The sequence below is a fragment of the Centroberyx gerrardi genome, chromosome 2 (assembly GCF_048128805.1).
Source record: "Centroberyx gerrardi isolate f3 chromosome 2, fCenGer3.hap1.cur.20231027, whole genome shotgun sequence".
Taxonomy (NCBI): domain Eukaryota; kingdom Metazoa; phylum Chordata; class Actinopteri; order Beryciformes; family Berycidae; genus Centroberyx; species Centroberyx gerrardi.
In genome coordinates, this window is record NC_135998.1 from 36,076,375 (window position 1) to 36,095,546 (window position 19,172).

The 19,172-nt window shown below is 42.9% G+C and overlaps 1 protein-coding gene across 1 annotated transcript; it reads right to left on the reverse strand.

The window, feature by feature from the left end:
* Positions 1-10,507: 10,507 nt before the first annotated feature.
* Positions 10,508-17,747, reverse strand: LOC139931948 (spindlin-1-like). Its single transcript, XM_071925591.2, has 6 exons — positions 17,708-17,747; positions 17,199-17,247; positions 16,668-16,803; positions 15,979-16,096; positions 11,795-12,028; positions 10,508-11,060 (listed from the first exon to the last, which is right to left on the reverse strand). The coding sequence occupies exons 1-6, from the start codon at positions 17,745-17,747 to the stop codon at positions 10,861-10,863; spliced, it is 777 nt and encodes a 258-aa protein (XP_071781692.1). The 3' UTR covers positions 10,508-10,860.
* Positions 17,748-19,172: the final 1,425 nt, after the last annotated feature.

A 19,172-nucleotide genomic window follows, 5' to 3' on the forward strand; every position in this document is an offset into this window, starting at 1 on the left:
TACAGATAAACAGATGTACAGGCGGTTTGACTGTATTCTAACAGTGGGAAAAATCTCAACATGCCACATGGCTTTTTCAAAATACATTTAAACCACACTGGAACCCAACGACTAGGGCTGGGTATCGTTTAAAAAATTACGATACCAGTACCAATACCAGTACCCTTAAAGTGATACCGATACCAATAGAGTACTTCATTCGATACCTTTTTTTTAACGTTTTGGTGGCATCTCGGCACGCTGAACTGCCAACTCCGTCACATACACCGCGCTTGACTTCACCACAGACTGTATGGTTTGTAGCTGCTGCGGTAGTGAGCCAATCACACGTCACATTAAATTGAAGAACGCTTGCGGTGATTGGCTGCGAGCAAAACCATACCAATAGTCATTTTTTTCTAGATCTGTGTACAAAAAGTATCGAATGCAGGTATCGTTTGACTGGAGAAGTTTCGATACTACTTGGTACTGGGTTATTTCGGTCGATACCTTAAAGGTATCGAGTACCGATACCCAGCCCTACCAACGACTGGATTAAAAATCGCACACGTTATCTAGCTTCAAGCTCCTGAGACAAAAAACATCAGATGGTCATGATGAAACTCTTAGCCCAGCAGCTTACAAAATATTTAAAAAAAAAAAAAACTTTATTCCTGTCTAAACAGGGAGACAACAGATCGTCCCTCTGTAGACCACCATGAGAGTTCAGCTGTGGATCGCAGCTATAAAGAAACTTTTCATCTGTCAGGATACTCTTCAGTTCCAGACTCGATGGTGAAAGAGCGCTCAGTAAATATCTGCATTTACAGAGGCTCAAAACATCTGATTATTAAAGGTGCGTTAATTAATCTTGGACCTCTTTTGGCAAAAAGTAGTAATCGCAGCATCAATTGTACGGTGGCCTGTAAGTGACAGAGCAAAGTCCCGCGTTCCCAGCAGAGAGCTGATCAGATCCAACAGAAACGTCCAGTGAAGGAAACATCTCACCAGCTGAAGACTGGAAGAATAAACCTGCTTTGTCATTTTGCTGTTTTGTTTTTTTGGCTTGAGAACGAGGCTTTTTCATCTTGGGTAGATGAAATGTTTTGTGACGCCGCTCGCCGCTCGCTCAGCTCCTCAGAAAGTGAGTTTTGAAAACCAGAACTGTCAGCAGCCGGTGAAGTAATCGATGAGTCATTGGTATTGATCAACAACCCTATCGGATACTTTATTTTCTCTTTGTTCTGTGGGATGGTAAAAATCTTTATTATTAGTATTATTATTGTTAGTTCTTGCCCCTGTAACTCTGTGGACAGGGTCTGACCTTCTCATGGCGGCCTGAACACAAACCACATGGAACCTGATGATTATTTTGTGCCTTTTCAGACGGCCACAACAAGATCAGCCCTGCGCCAAAAAAAACAAGTCCAAACTTTGACTTTCTGGCTCTGTGTAGATTTATTTTTGCGTTCACACCACAGTGCAACTCAGGAAACTAGTTGGCCAAAGTCTGTTTTCATTTTCCAAGACCGGAGGAGCGTCAGCCGGTGCTGCCGGTCGCCCCGTTTCCTCGTGTCGTCGGCGTGGAGGAACAGGAGCTGGACCGGATCACAGCGGTGCGTCTGTCCCGTCCCGTCCCGTCTGTCCCGTCTGTCCCTGAAACACCTTCAGCACTCCTTGGATGAGTGTTGAAGGCCTTCAGCATCAGTATGAGCATCAGTGACACTTCGAGTTTACAGCGGCCTTATACGTGTATTAACCTGGGTAAAAGTATTGTAAATCTACCATAATACTGTGTTGGTACAAACTATTTCCTAGCGAAAATTATATTGCTATCGGCAGAATTCAATAACCTCTTACACTTTGATTTCCCCTTAAATTTCCCCTTGGGTAGCTTCAAATTTAGAAAAAAACATTTTCCCATTTACAGCATGTCCTCCATGTTGTGTCTCTGCTGTTCAGCTCTTCTCTGAAGCTGCAGCTGCTGATACTGAGAGAAATATTCAAACAAGACGCTGCAACATCACAGCAAATTAAAGAAATCTGTATGTTTCTGCTTCATTTTCTCCACGTTTCCCTGTAGTTCAGCCTCACATGTTTGGATCTTTGGAAACCTTGGGATCTGGACTAGAATCTAAAATAAAGTTCTGTGGGTTTGAACAAAGCTCAGCTGTGCAAAACATGCGTTTATAATGAAACTCTTGAGTTTTGTGGTGTAGTTGTGTGCCGACCCGCAGGTTAATGCAGCAGCCGCTCAGTGTGTTTTATTTATTTACTGTTGAAGTGTCTCATCCACTGACTCCTGATGTGAACATGACATGTGGCATGAAAGGCCAAATCAAGACTGGTCTGTTATTAACGGCCTGCTGGAAGTTCAGATGTTCAATGAATACAGAATCTGTAATTTATGTATTTTTATGATGATATCAGTAAAGAATCCTACAACTGCTACTGAACTGGTCGGTTTCTTTTTTTGTTTTGTTGTCATGCTCTCTTGTTGCTGTTCAAAGTTTCTTTAAAAACATTTTTTTTTTGGACACAACTCCCATTCATCTAACAGGGAGCCACCAAATTACTTTATACTTATTTTATACTACAGACTTTATACCGGTTTTACATTTTAGTCATTCACTCTTATCCAGAGTGACTTAAAATGAGAACAGTAGAAAATTCTTCAATGTGATATTTTCTTTGACATAACATTTTTTAGAGCAAACAAAACTTTTTCATGTAAAATAAAGGCAGTTTTTCTAGAGACTTGGTGTGTGGCAAGAATCAATACTCTGCAACAGTTAGTATGTTCATTTTTTTTTGTCATTAATAGATATGATTAATATCAACACATAAATAACATACATGCAGCTTCTATCCTGCAACTTAAATCAAACAAGAGGCAGCAAGTGTTTCTGCAGAGTTGACACCAGTGCAATGCATGCTGGGAAGTCAGACAATAATCTAGCAGCGTTTCTTATTGAGGCTTTAGTGAGGCTTGGTGAACGTTTCTCATTTTAAATCACAGCTCATGAACTCATGATTAGAACTTACAAACTCATATATATATATATGTACAGTATATATACATATATATTTTGTAATGTATTATTTTGTATTTATTATAATTTTTTATTATTATGCTGCAGTAAAATCAAGCAGCAATATAAAATACTTTCGAGTTGACTGTACATTCTCACCTCCAACAAATTCTAATATTTTTTTGTAAAGTCCTTTGCCTTTCCTCTGTATATATAAACTGTATATATGTCTATAAACTGTATATATAAACTGTATATATGTCTATAAACTGTATATATAAACTGTATATATGTCTATAAACTGTATATATAAACTGTATATATGTCTATAAACTGTATATATAAACTGTATATATGTCAGTCTCTCTAATGTGAGACAAGATGTCATCTCTTTCAGCCAGATGTACAGGAGCTCATCCATCCTTTTTCTAGAAAACAGCCGCTATCATTCTCCAGCCTGAAGAGTCTGTCTGCAGTTCTTCAGTTCCCCACCAGGGGAGCACAAGGCCTGGAAACCACAGAGGAAACTGAAGATGAATTCACATCCCCGCCTGGCAGAGACTAAATATTTTTTCATTAAATATTAACTTTTATACCAGGGGTTTGAAACGTAGGTATACAGTTATTTATCATAATAATAATAGGCTATGACAAACAAAGCTGTATACATTTAGTCATTTTTAACTTCATTTGTTTGAGTGCTTAATGTTATTATAACAAAATAATTCAACATCCAATAGTCTGTAAATAATGGGTGTAGCCTACCTGGAAACAGGAAATATTGAATAATACAGTGAGTACTAATAGTAACTACTAAAATAAATTTATATAAACATGTATACCAACTTTTGAAACACCCAATATATCGTATAATCTATAAGAGAAAATAATATTGATTGCAATATTTAAGTAGACCACACACAACCATAAACAATAAAACAAATTATTTTTAAATAGAAGTGGAATCCATTTCGCTTTTCATGCAACAAACACTGTGATGCCGTTTTCTATCAGTTTCTGTATGGAGAAGGTTAAAATATTTATCCAGACCGGATCTCATGTGACTATCCAGAACAGGACCTGCTCACAACCATCAACTCCACTTTAAGTTTTTATTTTTATTTTTCAAATGTCTGATACTGATATGTCCATGACCCTCAGTGATGTCACAGACACATTTGACTCCCAAAACAGACGCTGACAGAAAGAGCCTCTGTCACACTTTACTCACCAGTCAAGCTGCCTGTCGTATGTTGTGCTGTCAGTTGGAATTACGTTTCCTACGTTTCCCAGAATGCCTTGTAACAACCCCCTGAGAACGGGCATCAACTTGTTGCACTCAGCTGTGGGTTTAACTTGTAGGTGGAGGGAGAGAGATAACTAAGAGCAAGAGAGAGAGAGAGTTTTTCCACCTCTTCCTCAAACCCTCAACCTGTCTCTCTGCTGCAGTGCATGCTGGTCTCTCTCCTGCTCCTGCAGTGCATTCTGGTCTCTCTCCTGCTCCTGCAGTGCATTCTGGTCTCTCTCCTGCTCCTGTGGGTGGAGAAGTTGGTCTCTCTCCTCTTCTACGATGGATTTCTCCCTGCATGATCCGAGTCGTCGATATTCAAGTCTGAGTCGAAATCGGGACTCAAGTCGGACTACAACACTGGTTGATATATCGTTAATATTTAAATTAAATTAACCGTTATCTGGGATTCATCCAACATGTCTCAACCAATCAGAATTGAGATCCGGCACTGGTCATTTTATAATCCAGCTTTGAGTCAGTTCACTGTCCAGAGATGACATCATCATTACATCATTACATCATTGCAGCAGCCCTCTCTGTGCCTGACGATATGGATTCTCTGTCGGAGCCTGAAGTTTTGAGGAGCTGCATCGCTCAGATCCTGCGGACCAAAACCGCCTCTGAACAGGAAGTCCGAGCAGCTTCTGTTACCTAGCAACCATCTCAAGACTCATCTCTCCAACACTATATATCTGTTTTGAAGGGAAAAAAATGTGTCTGTGAAGATGTTATGATTTTGTAAACAAGAATCCAAGTGAACTCACCTGTTTTACACCAAGTCTTTAATATAGACATCATATTTGTTCTCCTCCATTTTCTTTAGTTATGTAGGTCAATCTTTTTCTAAGTTTGTGTCTGTTTGCTATTCAAGATATTTTTTAAGCTGACTTTTTATCTCAAGGTTCTTATTGTTTCCATACTGCTGACTCATTTTATCTTTCTGCTTTCGATTTAATGTGATTAAATTGTAATTCTTTCTCTGTTTTGACACCGTCTCCTGCTGTGAAGTGTCCTTGAAAAGTGCTACAAAAACTGTAAAAAGTGCCACGATCTCTTTTAATATTGTACCATTAACCCATTTTGTCAGTGTAGATGATTTTCATATGGTGGCTATCTCGTTTTGGGGTCTGTTTTCGTCTGTAAACCACAGGAACCCTCTCTGTCTCAGACGGTCCAGCTGTCTGCAGCGGGACAGAGACTTTAAACTGAACGGTAAAATCCAGATTTTCTGGCAAAGCAGTCAGAAGAAAACAAACACTCAAACAACTTTTCTTGTTTTGCCATCATGGGTCACAACTGGGAACTGGGCTTTTTGACTCTACTGACACAGAGCTGATGGACAGTTATACACATGTGAATGGCAGATGTTAACAGCCCACTTAGTGTTAACATGGGTGTTATTATGAAAACCAGAATATAATCTCCTCACCAAGACCAGATGCAGCCGGACAAGTTTGTAGCGCTCAGATTTTTACTTCCCATTCATTTGAATGGAAACTGACATTGAACACGTTGGTGAACAGATTCAACAGCAGATCCTGCTGCTGTGACTTTCAACTGACGTTTGGCAGAGAAAGCGGAGGCATGTATCCCTCTGCTGTGTTCTCTTCTATCAATAAAAATGCTATTTCAATCTTCCAGGTAGAGTTTCCCAGCCCAGTGTTCAAAATGGCCGCTGTGTGAACACTGCAGACGTTACTGCTCAGCAGCATTTCCTCTCTGGGGGAAACTTTACAGTAGAGTTTACCACAGCAGTAGCAGGGAGGGGGTGGGGGGTGGGGGGGGTGGGGCGTAGAGACGAGGCCTAACATGTAGCAGTAATGAACAACATATGTCGTTACAGAGGAAACTTGGCTGAAACTCTGGAAACCATGGTGACGTCCCCACGGCCCCAAAGACAAACAGCTCAGTATGGAGCTTAGCAGGTAGCAGTAGAAAACTCTGCAGTTAAAATCCTGCTACAAAACACTTTGAAGATCTCACATTGTTAAAATGACAACAACATCTGAGTAAGAATTCAAAAAGCAAAAGAAAGAGTAGGCATAAAAAAGTAAATGAGATTTTCTCAGCCAGATGGGCAGGGAAGTGAATTAACGCTCTCACCTCCCTCCGAGCATTAAGCCCAGTCCCGGGGAACAGGGAACATGTAAAAAAGGACTGGACAATGATGTCATCATATGCAAAAAAGTCAGTGGGACCAAGTCAGGGACTAGAAATCCTGTTCAGAGTTGCTGATAGCAAGACATCAAAAAAAGAGAATTGAAAGACCAGTCCACAAACTGAAACCTAGATCCTGACCCATGTGGTTCTGTAGCTCAGTGGGTACAGCCAGGCACCGACACCATCAGGGTTAGGGGTTCAATTCCCACTGGGGCCACCCATGCTAAAACTACATGCATGTGTGTTACTGTAAGACGCCTTGGATAGAAGCGTTTCAGAGATGTGTTGATATATTAAAGGTGCTGCTTGTGGCATTTTAATATTGAGAAATCTTTACCGCATCAATTTTGAGACATTAGTATAATCACTGTAAACAGACCAGACCCTCAGTGTCAGCCTGTCAGACTCTACCAGCCTCTACTCTGCATCCTCCATAGTTTCTCCACCTGGTGGATCTGGAGGGAAATCTGCTGGATCGCTTTACGGCACAAAACAGGAAGTGGTTCTTCTTCTGTTCTTCCAGAGCAAACGGAGCTAAAGCTGAAAGAGTTTCTGGCAGCAGATGGTGGAAGGAGGGAAAGGAAGATGGAGAAATCACTTCCAACACGTTGATCCTCTTCAGGGAGGGGGGGGGGGGGGCGGGAAGCAACGGGGCTGATGGGAAATGTAGTCTTAATGTGGAGAAACACTAGAACTAACAATACTACTGGAGTGAGATAGAGGAGAACAGTCAGCTCCAACATGGACTCACTGGTCTACAGTCAGGAGACCAAGAGAGAAACATTCATTCAACATGATAGATAGACAAACAGCCCAATGCTCTTTTCAGTCAAGATCTCCAATGAAAGATCCAATGAACCAAGCGCCTCTTCCTGTAGCCAGCAGCTTAACAGATAGTTGTAGGAAGTGCTCGTCTATTAATGATCAACTATTAAAAACTTGTTTGGCCCACGGCACTCTTGCTGAAAGTTTAAATATTTGTAACTTTTAGCACTCGTCAGTGAAATGCCTAACATGTAAAATACCTGAAATTCTTGATAAACACATGAAATATGTTGAAGGTAAGTTCACACAATAAAAAAATGAAGAACAAGATGTCTGATTTTCCAGTAACAATAGAAATTATTAACATACGTTTTAAAACATACAAAAACAAATAATACAAGGCAGAACGATAGAAGGCCCATGTCATTCCAACATTATTCATAACAATATTAATAATAATAATAATCTGTTATTATTATGAGTAGATAGTGAAATGATCTCAGAGATTTGACAAAGCCTCGCCACTAATCAGGTCTTAGAAACAACAAATGATCTCGTTAACTAATTAGAATAGAATAGTGCCATTTGAGATGATCAGAATTATAATTCTCATGAATGAAAAAGAACAAAAAAAACATAACAAATAAGCAAGTGCTGAAAACCTACATCTCTTTGAGATGAACCTTTTTAAGTGATTAGTGCGGTTATAATAGAGCTGATAATCTGCCTCGGCAACAAACGACATCACAGGAGGGACGAAGACTGAAGGTTTTCCGTACATGACACACAGCTGCGTTACACCATGACACCGTGCTGCTGATTCCCATAATGCACAGCTAGCCATGCTTTATTGGCTACTATAATGTTTTCCTCGTTTTCCTCTATTTTGTATTCGTACGCATATTCACTACTTTGGAAAAAAGAAATCACAGTACACATGCATTGATAACTGCTGTATGAACTCAATAATACCCTTGACACTTTGCTGTGATAATGGGTTCTTGGTGATGCAGATGGTTTACCTTCTGCACCGACTTGGTACCCATAATCACAGTAAAGAGCGCCCACTTAGCAACCCTGGATCAGAAGTGCAAGTTTTAATTATTATACTACAAGTTCAAGTACGGAACTCTCATTTATGGAAAACCTTCAGTCTAGATTAAATCCAAATAAATGTACATTTTTGGAAAAGGAAATGAAACGATTACTGCTTGTTAATCTCCACACACTAACAACCAACTGTCTTCTCTCTCTGCACACACACTCTGCTGTGGTGCAGACCCGATCCTCTCACAACACAACATCTGATCTCTCCCCATGTAAACAGCCACAAGAGCATCAGATCTAGACCACAAGGAGTCAATATTCTTTTGGTTCTTGTGTAAATACAAACTAGGATACTTACTCTTGAGTATTGATCAACCAAGAGTTGGAGGTGATTTGGAATCCAGCTTCCAACAGTAACCTCTGACAGAAGTGTCACTGATGCATTTGAACTGAAAACTTGACAGAAAGCTACAAGAAATTGTTTCTCCTCATTTTTGGTGACACAGAGAGTCTGACACCCCCAGTGTAACCAGGAACTATGTCCAAATAACATTCTTCTTATTTCTCTCCCTGTTTCCTCGAGGGATTACAGGTGCAGTCGGCCACATCCTTCAGACCTTAAATCCTTCGGTTCCCTGTACTGCCACAGTTCCAACTAGCAGACATTTTTGGCGTCCATTTTGATTCCCTCATAGTGTTCGGTTGAGTTCAAATGGGGAACCTAAATTGCACAAGTGAAAGTTTATGGGAGATGTGCAGTCTCTGTAGTGAAAAGTAGAGGTCTCCAGACCACAGGGGGGACCCAGGAGATCACAGATCCAGCTGTTCGTCCATCTTTAAGAACATGAAACTCCTGCCCCAGAGGACGGGCTTTGGCCAAATTTCATTTTACTCATTCTCTGACCCAACACTCAATATGAGAGCAATCCAAAGGCTTTAGTGAAATCACAAGTATAGCTGTCCAATCATCTTTAACATGAAACTACTTCACAAGAAGGTTTTGGCAATGTCAAAAGCGAAGAATCAGCCCTGATCTAATTTGCTTTCAGCTGAAGTCACAGTTCCCATCTGCAGACGTGTTTTGATGAGGATCTGGGGATTTTATGTCCCTCTTCATAGGTATTCAGTTCAAGTTAATAAGGAACACAAAATGGCGCCAGTGAATGCAGCGCGGTGGTGGGACACGATGACGAGAGTCGTGTTGTTTTGTTCGGTACAACAAGCATAACTCCAACCCAGCTTTGAATCATCACCCAACGTCCGTCCATACAGACAAACGGGCATAAATTAGCATTTGGGATATTTTCAATGTCAGAAAAAACTTCAAGTGTGTTTGATTTTGGTTTGCCTCTCGTGTAGCGGGCTTCTGTTTTAGAGGGGACCCTTGTGCATGGCCAGTAAATCAGGCTCGCTTCAAGGCTTTTATTTGCCCCTCCGGTTCGATCCCAAGCCTGTGAGGAAACGTTCAAACAAGCGATTCACTGGAAGTCCATTCATTTTTCTGTGGACAAATATACGTTAGCTGATGATAGCTGCTTACACAGCCTTGAAAAGAGATTTTTACCAAGAGTTAAATATATGCTTTGATGTTTCTATGTAGTGGAAACCACATGGTTAAATGCAGTTGAACCATGCTTTCACACTGCCAGCAACTCCAGAAATCAGTCTATGGACGTCTATTCATTTTTGAGGACCGGCACTGGCCTCATTTCCTTGTTTTTCAGTGCAGAGACATTTGACTGCAGCTGAACTTTACAGTGACATTGTTCAACAAAAGCCAATCACTCACTAGCATTACTTTATATGTCCCACTTATCACTGAAACACCATTTCCTCTACAGCTAGCAGCTACCTGAAATTGGACACTGAAAATTAGCACATCTGAAAAACAGGATTAGCTAATATTATATTAATATTAGTAATCAGGTGTCTTTGAAAGTTTGATGTCTCTTCAGGTGTTAGGAGGTCTTAGCACAAAGGGGTCTTAGGGGGTCTTCACCAAAATGTTTTCCTTTTCTAAAGGAAAGGAAAAAGAACCAACTTTCTGATTTTTTTTTTCTGTCAACAGAATTGAAGTCATGAGGGATTTTATGGCCTGTCAGGAGATCTTAGAGTACCTTGACTGAGTTGTGTTGTCCTGTCGTAATGGTTTCAGAAAGGCATCGGGGGCTTCAGAAAGTCTTGGAAAGTCTAAGTGGAAAGTTTAACCTTAACCAATTCATAATATTTCCGTCTTAGGGGTCTCACCATGCCAGGCCTTACTGGATCTGACCAGGTCACAGATGAGGAAATCATCAACTTGACCAAGCTGTGTTTTTCCATCTTCAAGGGTCTCGGTAACAAATGGCTCATCCTCAGGAGGTCTCAATCCTGTGTATTTTTCCATTTTATGGGATGACAGAAGTTTTTGTTTTTCTAGTCATAGGAGGTTGTACACATAGATGAGGAAGTCAGTGTCGAACTGGACCAAATGGTGCTTTTTTTTGTCTTAGAGGGTCTAAGGGACGACAGCTGGATCAAATGCTCAGTTTTGACCATGTTGTGTCTTCTTGTGATCTGTCTTGAGGCCTCAGGATGTTGAAAGTCTTATGAAGTCTTGACCAGGTCGTAGACGTAAATGAGGAAGTCGTCGTCGAACTTGATAAAGTAGACGGAGGGCTTGGCCTCCACCTGGTGGATCACCATGCCCGTTCTTTTCCCACCATCCTCTTTGGCGTACTCAACCTGTTTACCCACCAGACTGTCCACCACCTCGCCGGGCTCCCGCTCTGTCGGGACACTGTCATCTACAGACAGAGGGAGAGAGAGAGGGAGAGAGAGATATCAGTATTAGTTACAATCAGTGTGTGCCCCATCTTTCCTGGTTTCCATTCCTCTAGTGCAAGAGAGAAAGACAAAGACAGAGAGAGAGAAAGACGGAGATAGAGGCAGACAGAAAGAAAGACAAAAAACAAGAGACACTTCTGAAAGAAGATTAAAAGTGGATTAATCAGTTTGGTTGATTAATAAAGGATGAATACAGCTACAACAATCAGTGACTGGTGGATGTGAGCACTGATTGTGGCTGATTACGCTCTGTGATGTTAAAAATAAATAACAACGCTCCCTCACAGTGCTTATGGGATCTATCTCTCAATATCTGTGTGGTGCACTTTTGCTCCGCAGGCTCCCAAAGAATAAACGTCTCAAAGCTGGAGAATATGATGAAGACATCTGGGCAGGAGGGTGGCCAAGAGGTAGAAAGGCTGGTCCTAACCAAAAGGTTGCTGGTTCGATTCCTGGCAAGAGGGTGTATCTCAGTAGGCTGTGTGGAAATGGTGAGCTGGTGACCAGAGGGTGGCTGGTATTGCATCAATGGTGCCCAACATCACTGCGACGTGTCCCGTAAGCAAACCAATCCCATCCAGAGCATCCACAGCAAATTAGGGGGTTAACGGGAATCTTAGCTTCCTTTCAACATCCAAACCTGTTTAAATAAAGGTTGAATAAATAACTGAATCCTGTATCCCACTTAACTCACTAGAGTCAGGCATGATTCTGAGGTCTCCCTCCTTGTAGTCGTCCAGTAGTTGGTACATGTAGAGAACCGGGTCTTTCTCATAGGTGATGTAGAACCAGGTGGTCATGATGGGAGCCCTGGCCAGCACCATCCCCCTCCACTCCTCCTTCGGACCCTCCTCCGTCTCAAACATGTGCTCCACCGCCTTGCCGATCATGGCGTCCGCCAGGCTGACGTCTGCCAGACGGGAGTTGGCTGTGGGAATACAGACACAGATCAAGAGTACTATTCCATATTGTTACATATCCACTTTGGAAAAAATTAACATTGCTCGGCGTCCATCATTTGATATCTCCAGATCCAGAATTTCAAAGTGTTATCATTTTTGACAACCAAGGACTTAAGTTTCCTATTTTCCATTAAAAAGTTCCATCATTTGGATTAATGTTGTGCTGTCAATCATTTTATAAAACTAGATATCACTTTTTTCAAATACTAGACTGCTTTTGGAATAGTGCTGAGCAATTAGTGTTTCTTGGGGTCAGTTATTGAAAAAAAAATGATTTTTCAATTGTTTTACTCTGAGAACTGAACTGTTGCCTGTGAATTTGGCCTCAAGAGAAGATGGTTGCCTGAAATGATACAGTATACCTTGCAATATACAAACTACTACACCTCTGATATAATGTTGGATACTGGTCCTCATCACTTAATCTAGGACACCTCCTCTCAGGTGCAGCGCTGTACTGTCTGGCATGTAGCAGCAAAGACTGGAGCCGCCATTTCCTTTCCATCTGGCAAGCCATACAGGGGATTGTGGTCATTGTAGTAATTACAGCACATTCTGACCTAGATGTGTTCAATAGCGGTCTTCTGCAAACTACAAATTTCAGCAAATCGAAACAACTGAAAAAATATTTTAACCGAAAAATAACCGAAATTTCAGTTAATTGCTCAGCATTATTTTGGAATAAAAATCTTTAAAGAATAACTAAACCCCAAACCCAAATTTGTGGTGAAGCCTGACACCTAACGGTGAAAAGTAGGGTGCTGAACTGGCCATCTGCTATTGGCTGGTCTTTGTGCCAGGTGATGTCACCTTCTATAGAGTACAACAGGTGGCTCAAAGACCAGCCAATAGCAGATGGCCAGTTCAGTACCCTACTTTTCACCATTAGGTGTCAGGCTTCACCACAGATTTGGGTTTGGGGTTTAGTTACTCTTTAAATATTGAGCTATTTTTAATGCACATCTTCATATAAAGCATTATTTCTTGTCAGACGTGGCCTAGTCATCACTGGTGGGGAAATGCAGTCACTGTTCTTTCCTAGAGAGCAACCTGAAGCCAGTCTTCATCACTACTTCCATGTTCTTGCAGCTGTCCTTTTGTTTTCTCCTGCCACATCCTGGTATTTTGGGTACATGAGTCCAAAAAGCCTGCAGTCATCTCCTTCAATTAGAAGTAATGGAACACTAGTATCTAGCCTGTAGTCAGCTCCACCAATCAGAAGTAATGTAGCACCAGCTTCAAACGTGTAATTACATTTACATTTAGGCCTAGATCACCAACATTACAAGCAACCAAAAATAAGGAGTGCAAACGTCAGAGCCAAAGTGGCCCCACAGTATTCCATAGAACAGTTGTGTACAAGTGAAATGCTAAGAAAAGAAATTGAATAAGAGCTAAACTGAGAGATAGAAAGTATTTTTTTGTCTTTTTTTCAGACAGCAATTAAAGAGAATAGAGAGTCATTCAGTCGGGAGGGGATAACGAGGTACTTCTTGAAAAGATGATTTTCCAGCCTTCAACAGAAGATGAGAAGTGACTTTGATGTTCCAACTGAAGTGGAAAGGTCAAATGCCATTCCACCAATTGGAAGCCAGGAGGGAGGACAGTGAAGATCGGGTTGAGAGACGACCAGTTGCCACAGGGAAGGCAGAGCCAAGTGGATGGTAGAGGCAGAACATAGAGCACAAGCTAGTGTGTAGGACTGAACCATGGTCTGAAGGTTTGGGGGTGTAGGACTGGACGACGGTCCAGAGGTATGTGGGTGTAGGACTGGACCATGGGGGTGTAGGACTGGACCATGGCCCGGAGGTATGGGGGTGTAGGACTGGACCATGGGGGTGTAGGACTGGACCATGGTCTGGAGGTTTGGGGGTGTAGGATTGGACCATGGTCTGGCGGTATGGGGGTCTAGGACTGGACCATGACCTGGAGATATGCGAGTGTAGGACTGGACCATGGTCTGGAGGTTTGGGGGTGTAGGATTGGACCATGGTCTGGAGGTTTGGGTATGTAGGACTGGACCATGGTCTGGAGGTATGGGGGTGTAGGACTGGACCATGACCTGGAGATATGGGAGTGTAGGACTGGACCATGCTCTGGAGGTTTGGGGGTGTAGGACTGGACCATGGTCTGGAGGTTTGGGTATGTAGGACTGGACCATGGTCTAGAGGTTTGGGGGTGTAGGACTGGACCATGGTCTGGAGGTATGGGGGCGTAGGGCTGGACCATGGTCTGGAGGTTTGGGGGTGTAGGACTGAACCATGACCTGGAGATATGGGAGCGTAGGACTGGACCATGGGGGTGTAGGACTGGACCATGGTCTGGAGGTTTGGGGGCGTAGGATTGGACCATGGTCTGGTGGTATGGGGGTGTAGGACTGGACCATGACCTGGAGATATGGGAGTGTAGGACTGGACCATGGTCTGGAGGTTTGGGGGTGTAGGACTGGACCATGGTCTGGAGGTTTGGGTATGTAGGACTGGACCATGGTCTGGAGGTTTGGGGGTGTACGACTGGACCATGGTCTGGAGGTTTGGGTATGTAGGACTGGACCATGGTCTAGAGGTTTGGGGGTGTAGGACTGGACCATGGTCTGGAGGTATGGGGGCGTAGGGCTGGACCATGGTCTGGAGGTTTGGGGGTGTAGGACTGAACCATGACCTGGAGATATGGGAGTGTAGGACTGGACGATGGGGGTGTAGAACTGGACCATGGTCTCAAGGTTTGGGGGTGTAGGACTGGACCATGGTCTGGCGGTATGGGGGGTGTAGGACTGGACCATGACCTGGAGATATGGGAGTGTAGGACTGGACCATGGTCTGGAGGTATGGGGGTGTAGCACTGGGCCGTGACCTGGAGATATGGGGGTGTAGGACTGGACCATGGTCTGGAGGTATGTGGGTGTACGACTGGACCATGGGGATGTAGGACTGGAGTATGGTCTGGAGGTTTGGGGGTGTAGGACTGGACCATGGAGGTGTAGGGCTGGACCATGGTGTGGAGGTATGTGGGTGTAGTATTGGACCATGGCCCGGAGGTTTGGGGGTGTAGCACTGGACCATGGTCTGGAGGTATGGGGGTGTAGGACTGGACCATGGCTTGGAGGTATGGGGGTGCGGATCCCTTTGCAGTACTCCAGCACCAGAGTTTGAAGTTGAAGACATGGTGAAGTCCTGGATGAGTTGTAGATCCTGAGAGGAGTGTTGGGAGGCCTGCTAGGAGGGAGATCCAGTTGTCCAGGAGAAACTGAAGCTTGAACAAGCAGCTGGACTGAGTTCCAGGTGCGGAAAGGAGGTTTATTGTAGAGTGCAAACCTGCAGGATTGGGTCTTGGTTGCAACGTGGGCCTACCTGAGAGTCGGTTGTCTACAGACACACCAAAATTCCTGGCAGTCTGGTCACCTTGGCTTTGTTAATAGTGATGGAGACATCTTGTACAGGGCAAAATGTTCCCACGAAAAAGAGCCAAGACAGTCAAGACACAGTTTGAGGTGGGCAGACATCCAACTGGATGTAGTCCACCAATCAGTAATCAAGTAATGTAACACTAGCCTGTCGTCAGCTCCATCAGAAGTAATGCATTAATACAAGAGTCAACTTGTGTTGCAACATCACCCGTCCTGTCAAGACCAAAAAACCACTGTGGAAAATGTTCCTAGAAGGCCAGCCATATACAAGTATAGTCAGTCTTGTCTAAAGTCGTCTTGTTAGTTCAGTATGTACACATATAGTATATGGTCGGTCTAGTGTACAGTCAGTCTAGTATTACACACATATGGTAAGTCTACAGTCAAGTACAGTCAGTCCAATCTACAGTAATGCAACACTAGTAGCTCAATCAGATGTAAGTCATGTAGCATCAGTACGTCAGTCTGTCTGCAGTCAGTCTCATACCAGTGTGGTCAGTTTAGCCTTACCCAGTCTGTCAGGAAGGACCTCCAGCCCCTGGACCCTCTCATCTCTATGGAGCTCCAGGCCATAGACACAGTCAAAACCATCATACTTTATCAGGTAGAGAGACGGGTTCACCGGCACCTGGTGGACAAGAGAGAGAGAGAGAGAGAGAGAGGGAGAGAGAGAGAGAGAGAGATAATGCATAAGCCTGGATCAAAAATGTCTACATGTACATTAGTCAATTTTCCAGAGGTACATACTTTCTTCTACTTGCTTCTTTATATTTTTATATTGCTTCTTTATATTATGGCAAACTTTCTGTTGCCTTTACTCTGCTCCTGAGGATTAACAAAGCAGCCATCTTTCTGTCTGTGCATCGTCCATTCAGCCATCGACAGATACCTGATCCAGTGCTGTTCTGTTAAATTGGCAGCTAATCAACCATCATTTAGAGTCCTACTCTATTCTAAACATCTAGCTGGCTGCTAAAACAGTGAAAGTGTCTGGTAAATTGACATCAATCCATTCAATCCATCATCATTATCCTGGTCCAGTTCTGTTGTTTCCAGACCAAACGTTTCCTGCCCTGACATGAATCCACCAATCCACCAGTTAATTAATCTATCGATCGTTCTGTCAGTCCATCAACCTAATAATTAATCAATCCCTCATTCAATCAATCATTCTGTCTATCGATCAAATCAGTGGTTACCTGGTCCAGCACTGTTCCTTTCCAGATCACGTGTCCACTTCCTTCCTTCCACACATGTTGGATCCTGCAGCCGACGATGTTGCGTCTCGGCTGGGACAGAGCCCTGCTGGTCGGACCCAGGCTGCTCTTGTGTTTCCTCACAGGAGAAATCAAAACACTCAGAAAACATACAATTGTGTTGCTCCTGTTTCTGTTCTGTTCAGCTCAGTTCTGTTGTTTTATGTTATATTGCATTATAAATACAATGATTGTGAGATGAATAGATAGATTATGTATTTCATGGAAAATTTCAGGTAAAGACACTGTAAAGGACAGACATCATCTAATAAATGACTAATTTACATCTATAATCAGGGATGGCCCATACTGCACAGGAGAGATACAAGGAAAGATAAAACTTCAAAAAGGTATAAGAACATGGAAGAGGTAAGTTAAGGTAAGTTAAGAGTGCACATAAGGAAAATAGAAAACCTAGTTGGCTGGTAAAACAGTGAAAAGCTTCAGTATGAACTGTAAAGCGTCCTGACTTACTTGTGGGGATTCTTCTTCTTCATCATATTTGCAGAAACACCTGCATGCCCTGCGCAGAAAATAATACATCACAACACATTCATCTACCACAAGAAATACACTGTCTTTGTACAAATTACTTATTAAAATCTGATCTTAAGATGAAAAGAAGAAGATGAAACTTAAATGATCACTGTGGGGAAATTGGGTATATAGTAATACTAATAATAATGTTAATACATATTCATATACAAATACTAGTATTGAAGGGTGTCTGCAAGTTTCATCAAGTTGTCAAAACCTTTTTAGTGCCAGTTTGAATGAAATACGAGACAAATTTTGCAAGTTAAATAAAAATGAAAATGAAAACAACTTCAGACGAATCTGATAGGACTGCATGACCGGGCGGGCACCAAGATACCAGGACCTTTTTAAAGACCTGTGCAACTGAACGTAAGACTTAAAATGCTTTATTCAAATGTACTCAAGACTTATTATTATTATTACTATTGTCATCATCATTATATAACCTGTATCAGCTGCGTCTCTCTGTCCCGGAGTGCTCTTCATTCATCTGGAGGCGGGGGGGGGGCAGCCGGGCCGCCGGCCACACGGCAGACCGACACAGACCGCTCCAGGGCTGCCAGGGAGAAACCACAGGAGCAGAGGCATTAAAGACTTCATGAAGAACCAGAGCCTGGATCATCAGGAGAGATGGTGCGGTCCAACACCTCTGTCTGTGGACACATACAGTATGTGCCCCTGCTGGGCTAGGACTGAAGGGGCACTAAGAAATGATCGATCTCTATTGGTGACCAGTAGGAACTGCAACAACATCAGTAGATCTGTCCCATCCCCTTGATGTACGGTGGCCTGTAACTGACATAAACAATAAAGTCACATGTTCCCAACTGAGCAGAGTAGAGGCTAATTTCCAAAAATGTGACTGTGCAGGGGGACACAAGACCACAACATCTGTGATTGGTCCGCTTCGTATTTCCTCCCATGTTATTCCCGGTTGATTTCCGCTGACATGTGAAGTCGACATGGAGGCCACCTTCTCCTCCGACATAATCTTCTCCTTTTTAATAGTGATATACAAATGAGCTCTTCTTCCTCATCTAACAAAGGCATTTCCAGCTCCAAATCACGATCCACCGCCACTGTTACCGTTCTGTTTCAGACGACGTAAACACGATTACTTCTGTTTTTCTTCTGGACAGGAAGCAACAAAGTACGACACTGCGCACGCACAGAACCGCCGACGCAGACCTGCAAATACTCGCACCGCTGCAGACAGATAGTTTTCTTGGTTTGAATGAACTCAATGCGGACATCTCATCTATTCTGTCTTACAGGTGCAACGCTCTGGACATCAGTTCAGTCTCACTTCGGCCCAGAGAAACAGATATAAGGTCTTTATCTCTACCGCCTCAGACCTCCTCAATAGAATTAGTAGAGGGAGGAGGAAGGCCATGATTGTTTGTCGATCATGATGTCATGACATTGATGACGCTGATTTTCCTGATGCTGCGTGTTGGAAGCTGCGTCGACACCCTGGACCGGTGACTGACTGACTGCAGTCTGCTGACCTGTCAGTCTCATGTTCAGTGTTTCCTGTCCAGTGTCCATATTTGGGCTAAATTAACGACCCACAAGTACATTTTTGTTTTGGATTCATTTCAGGTGCCGTGACGCATTAAGCCGCCGGCTCTCACTGTTCAAACGATAAAGATAATTATACTAATTTAATGCTGCCAAGCACCAAAAGTGTATTAGTGAACTTATGACCATAATTCACTGCACCAATGACGCAGCGCATCTGTGCTCCTTGGAGTGGCGGTGTGTGTGTGTGTGTGTGTGTGTGTGTGTGTGTGTGTGTGTGTTTGTGTGTGTGTGTGTGTGTGTGCCGACACAAACTGAATGTAGAGCCTTGTTAATCAGATGGAAGTATAACAGTCAGCTAATGTTGCAATGTCATTAGCTTATACCAGA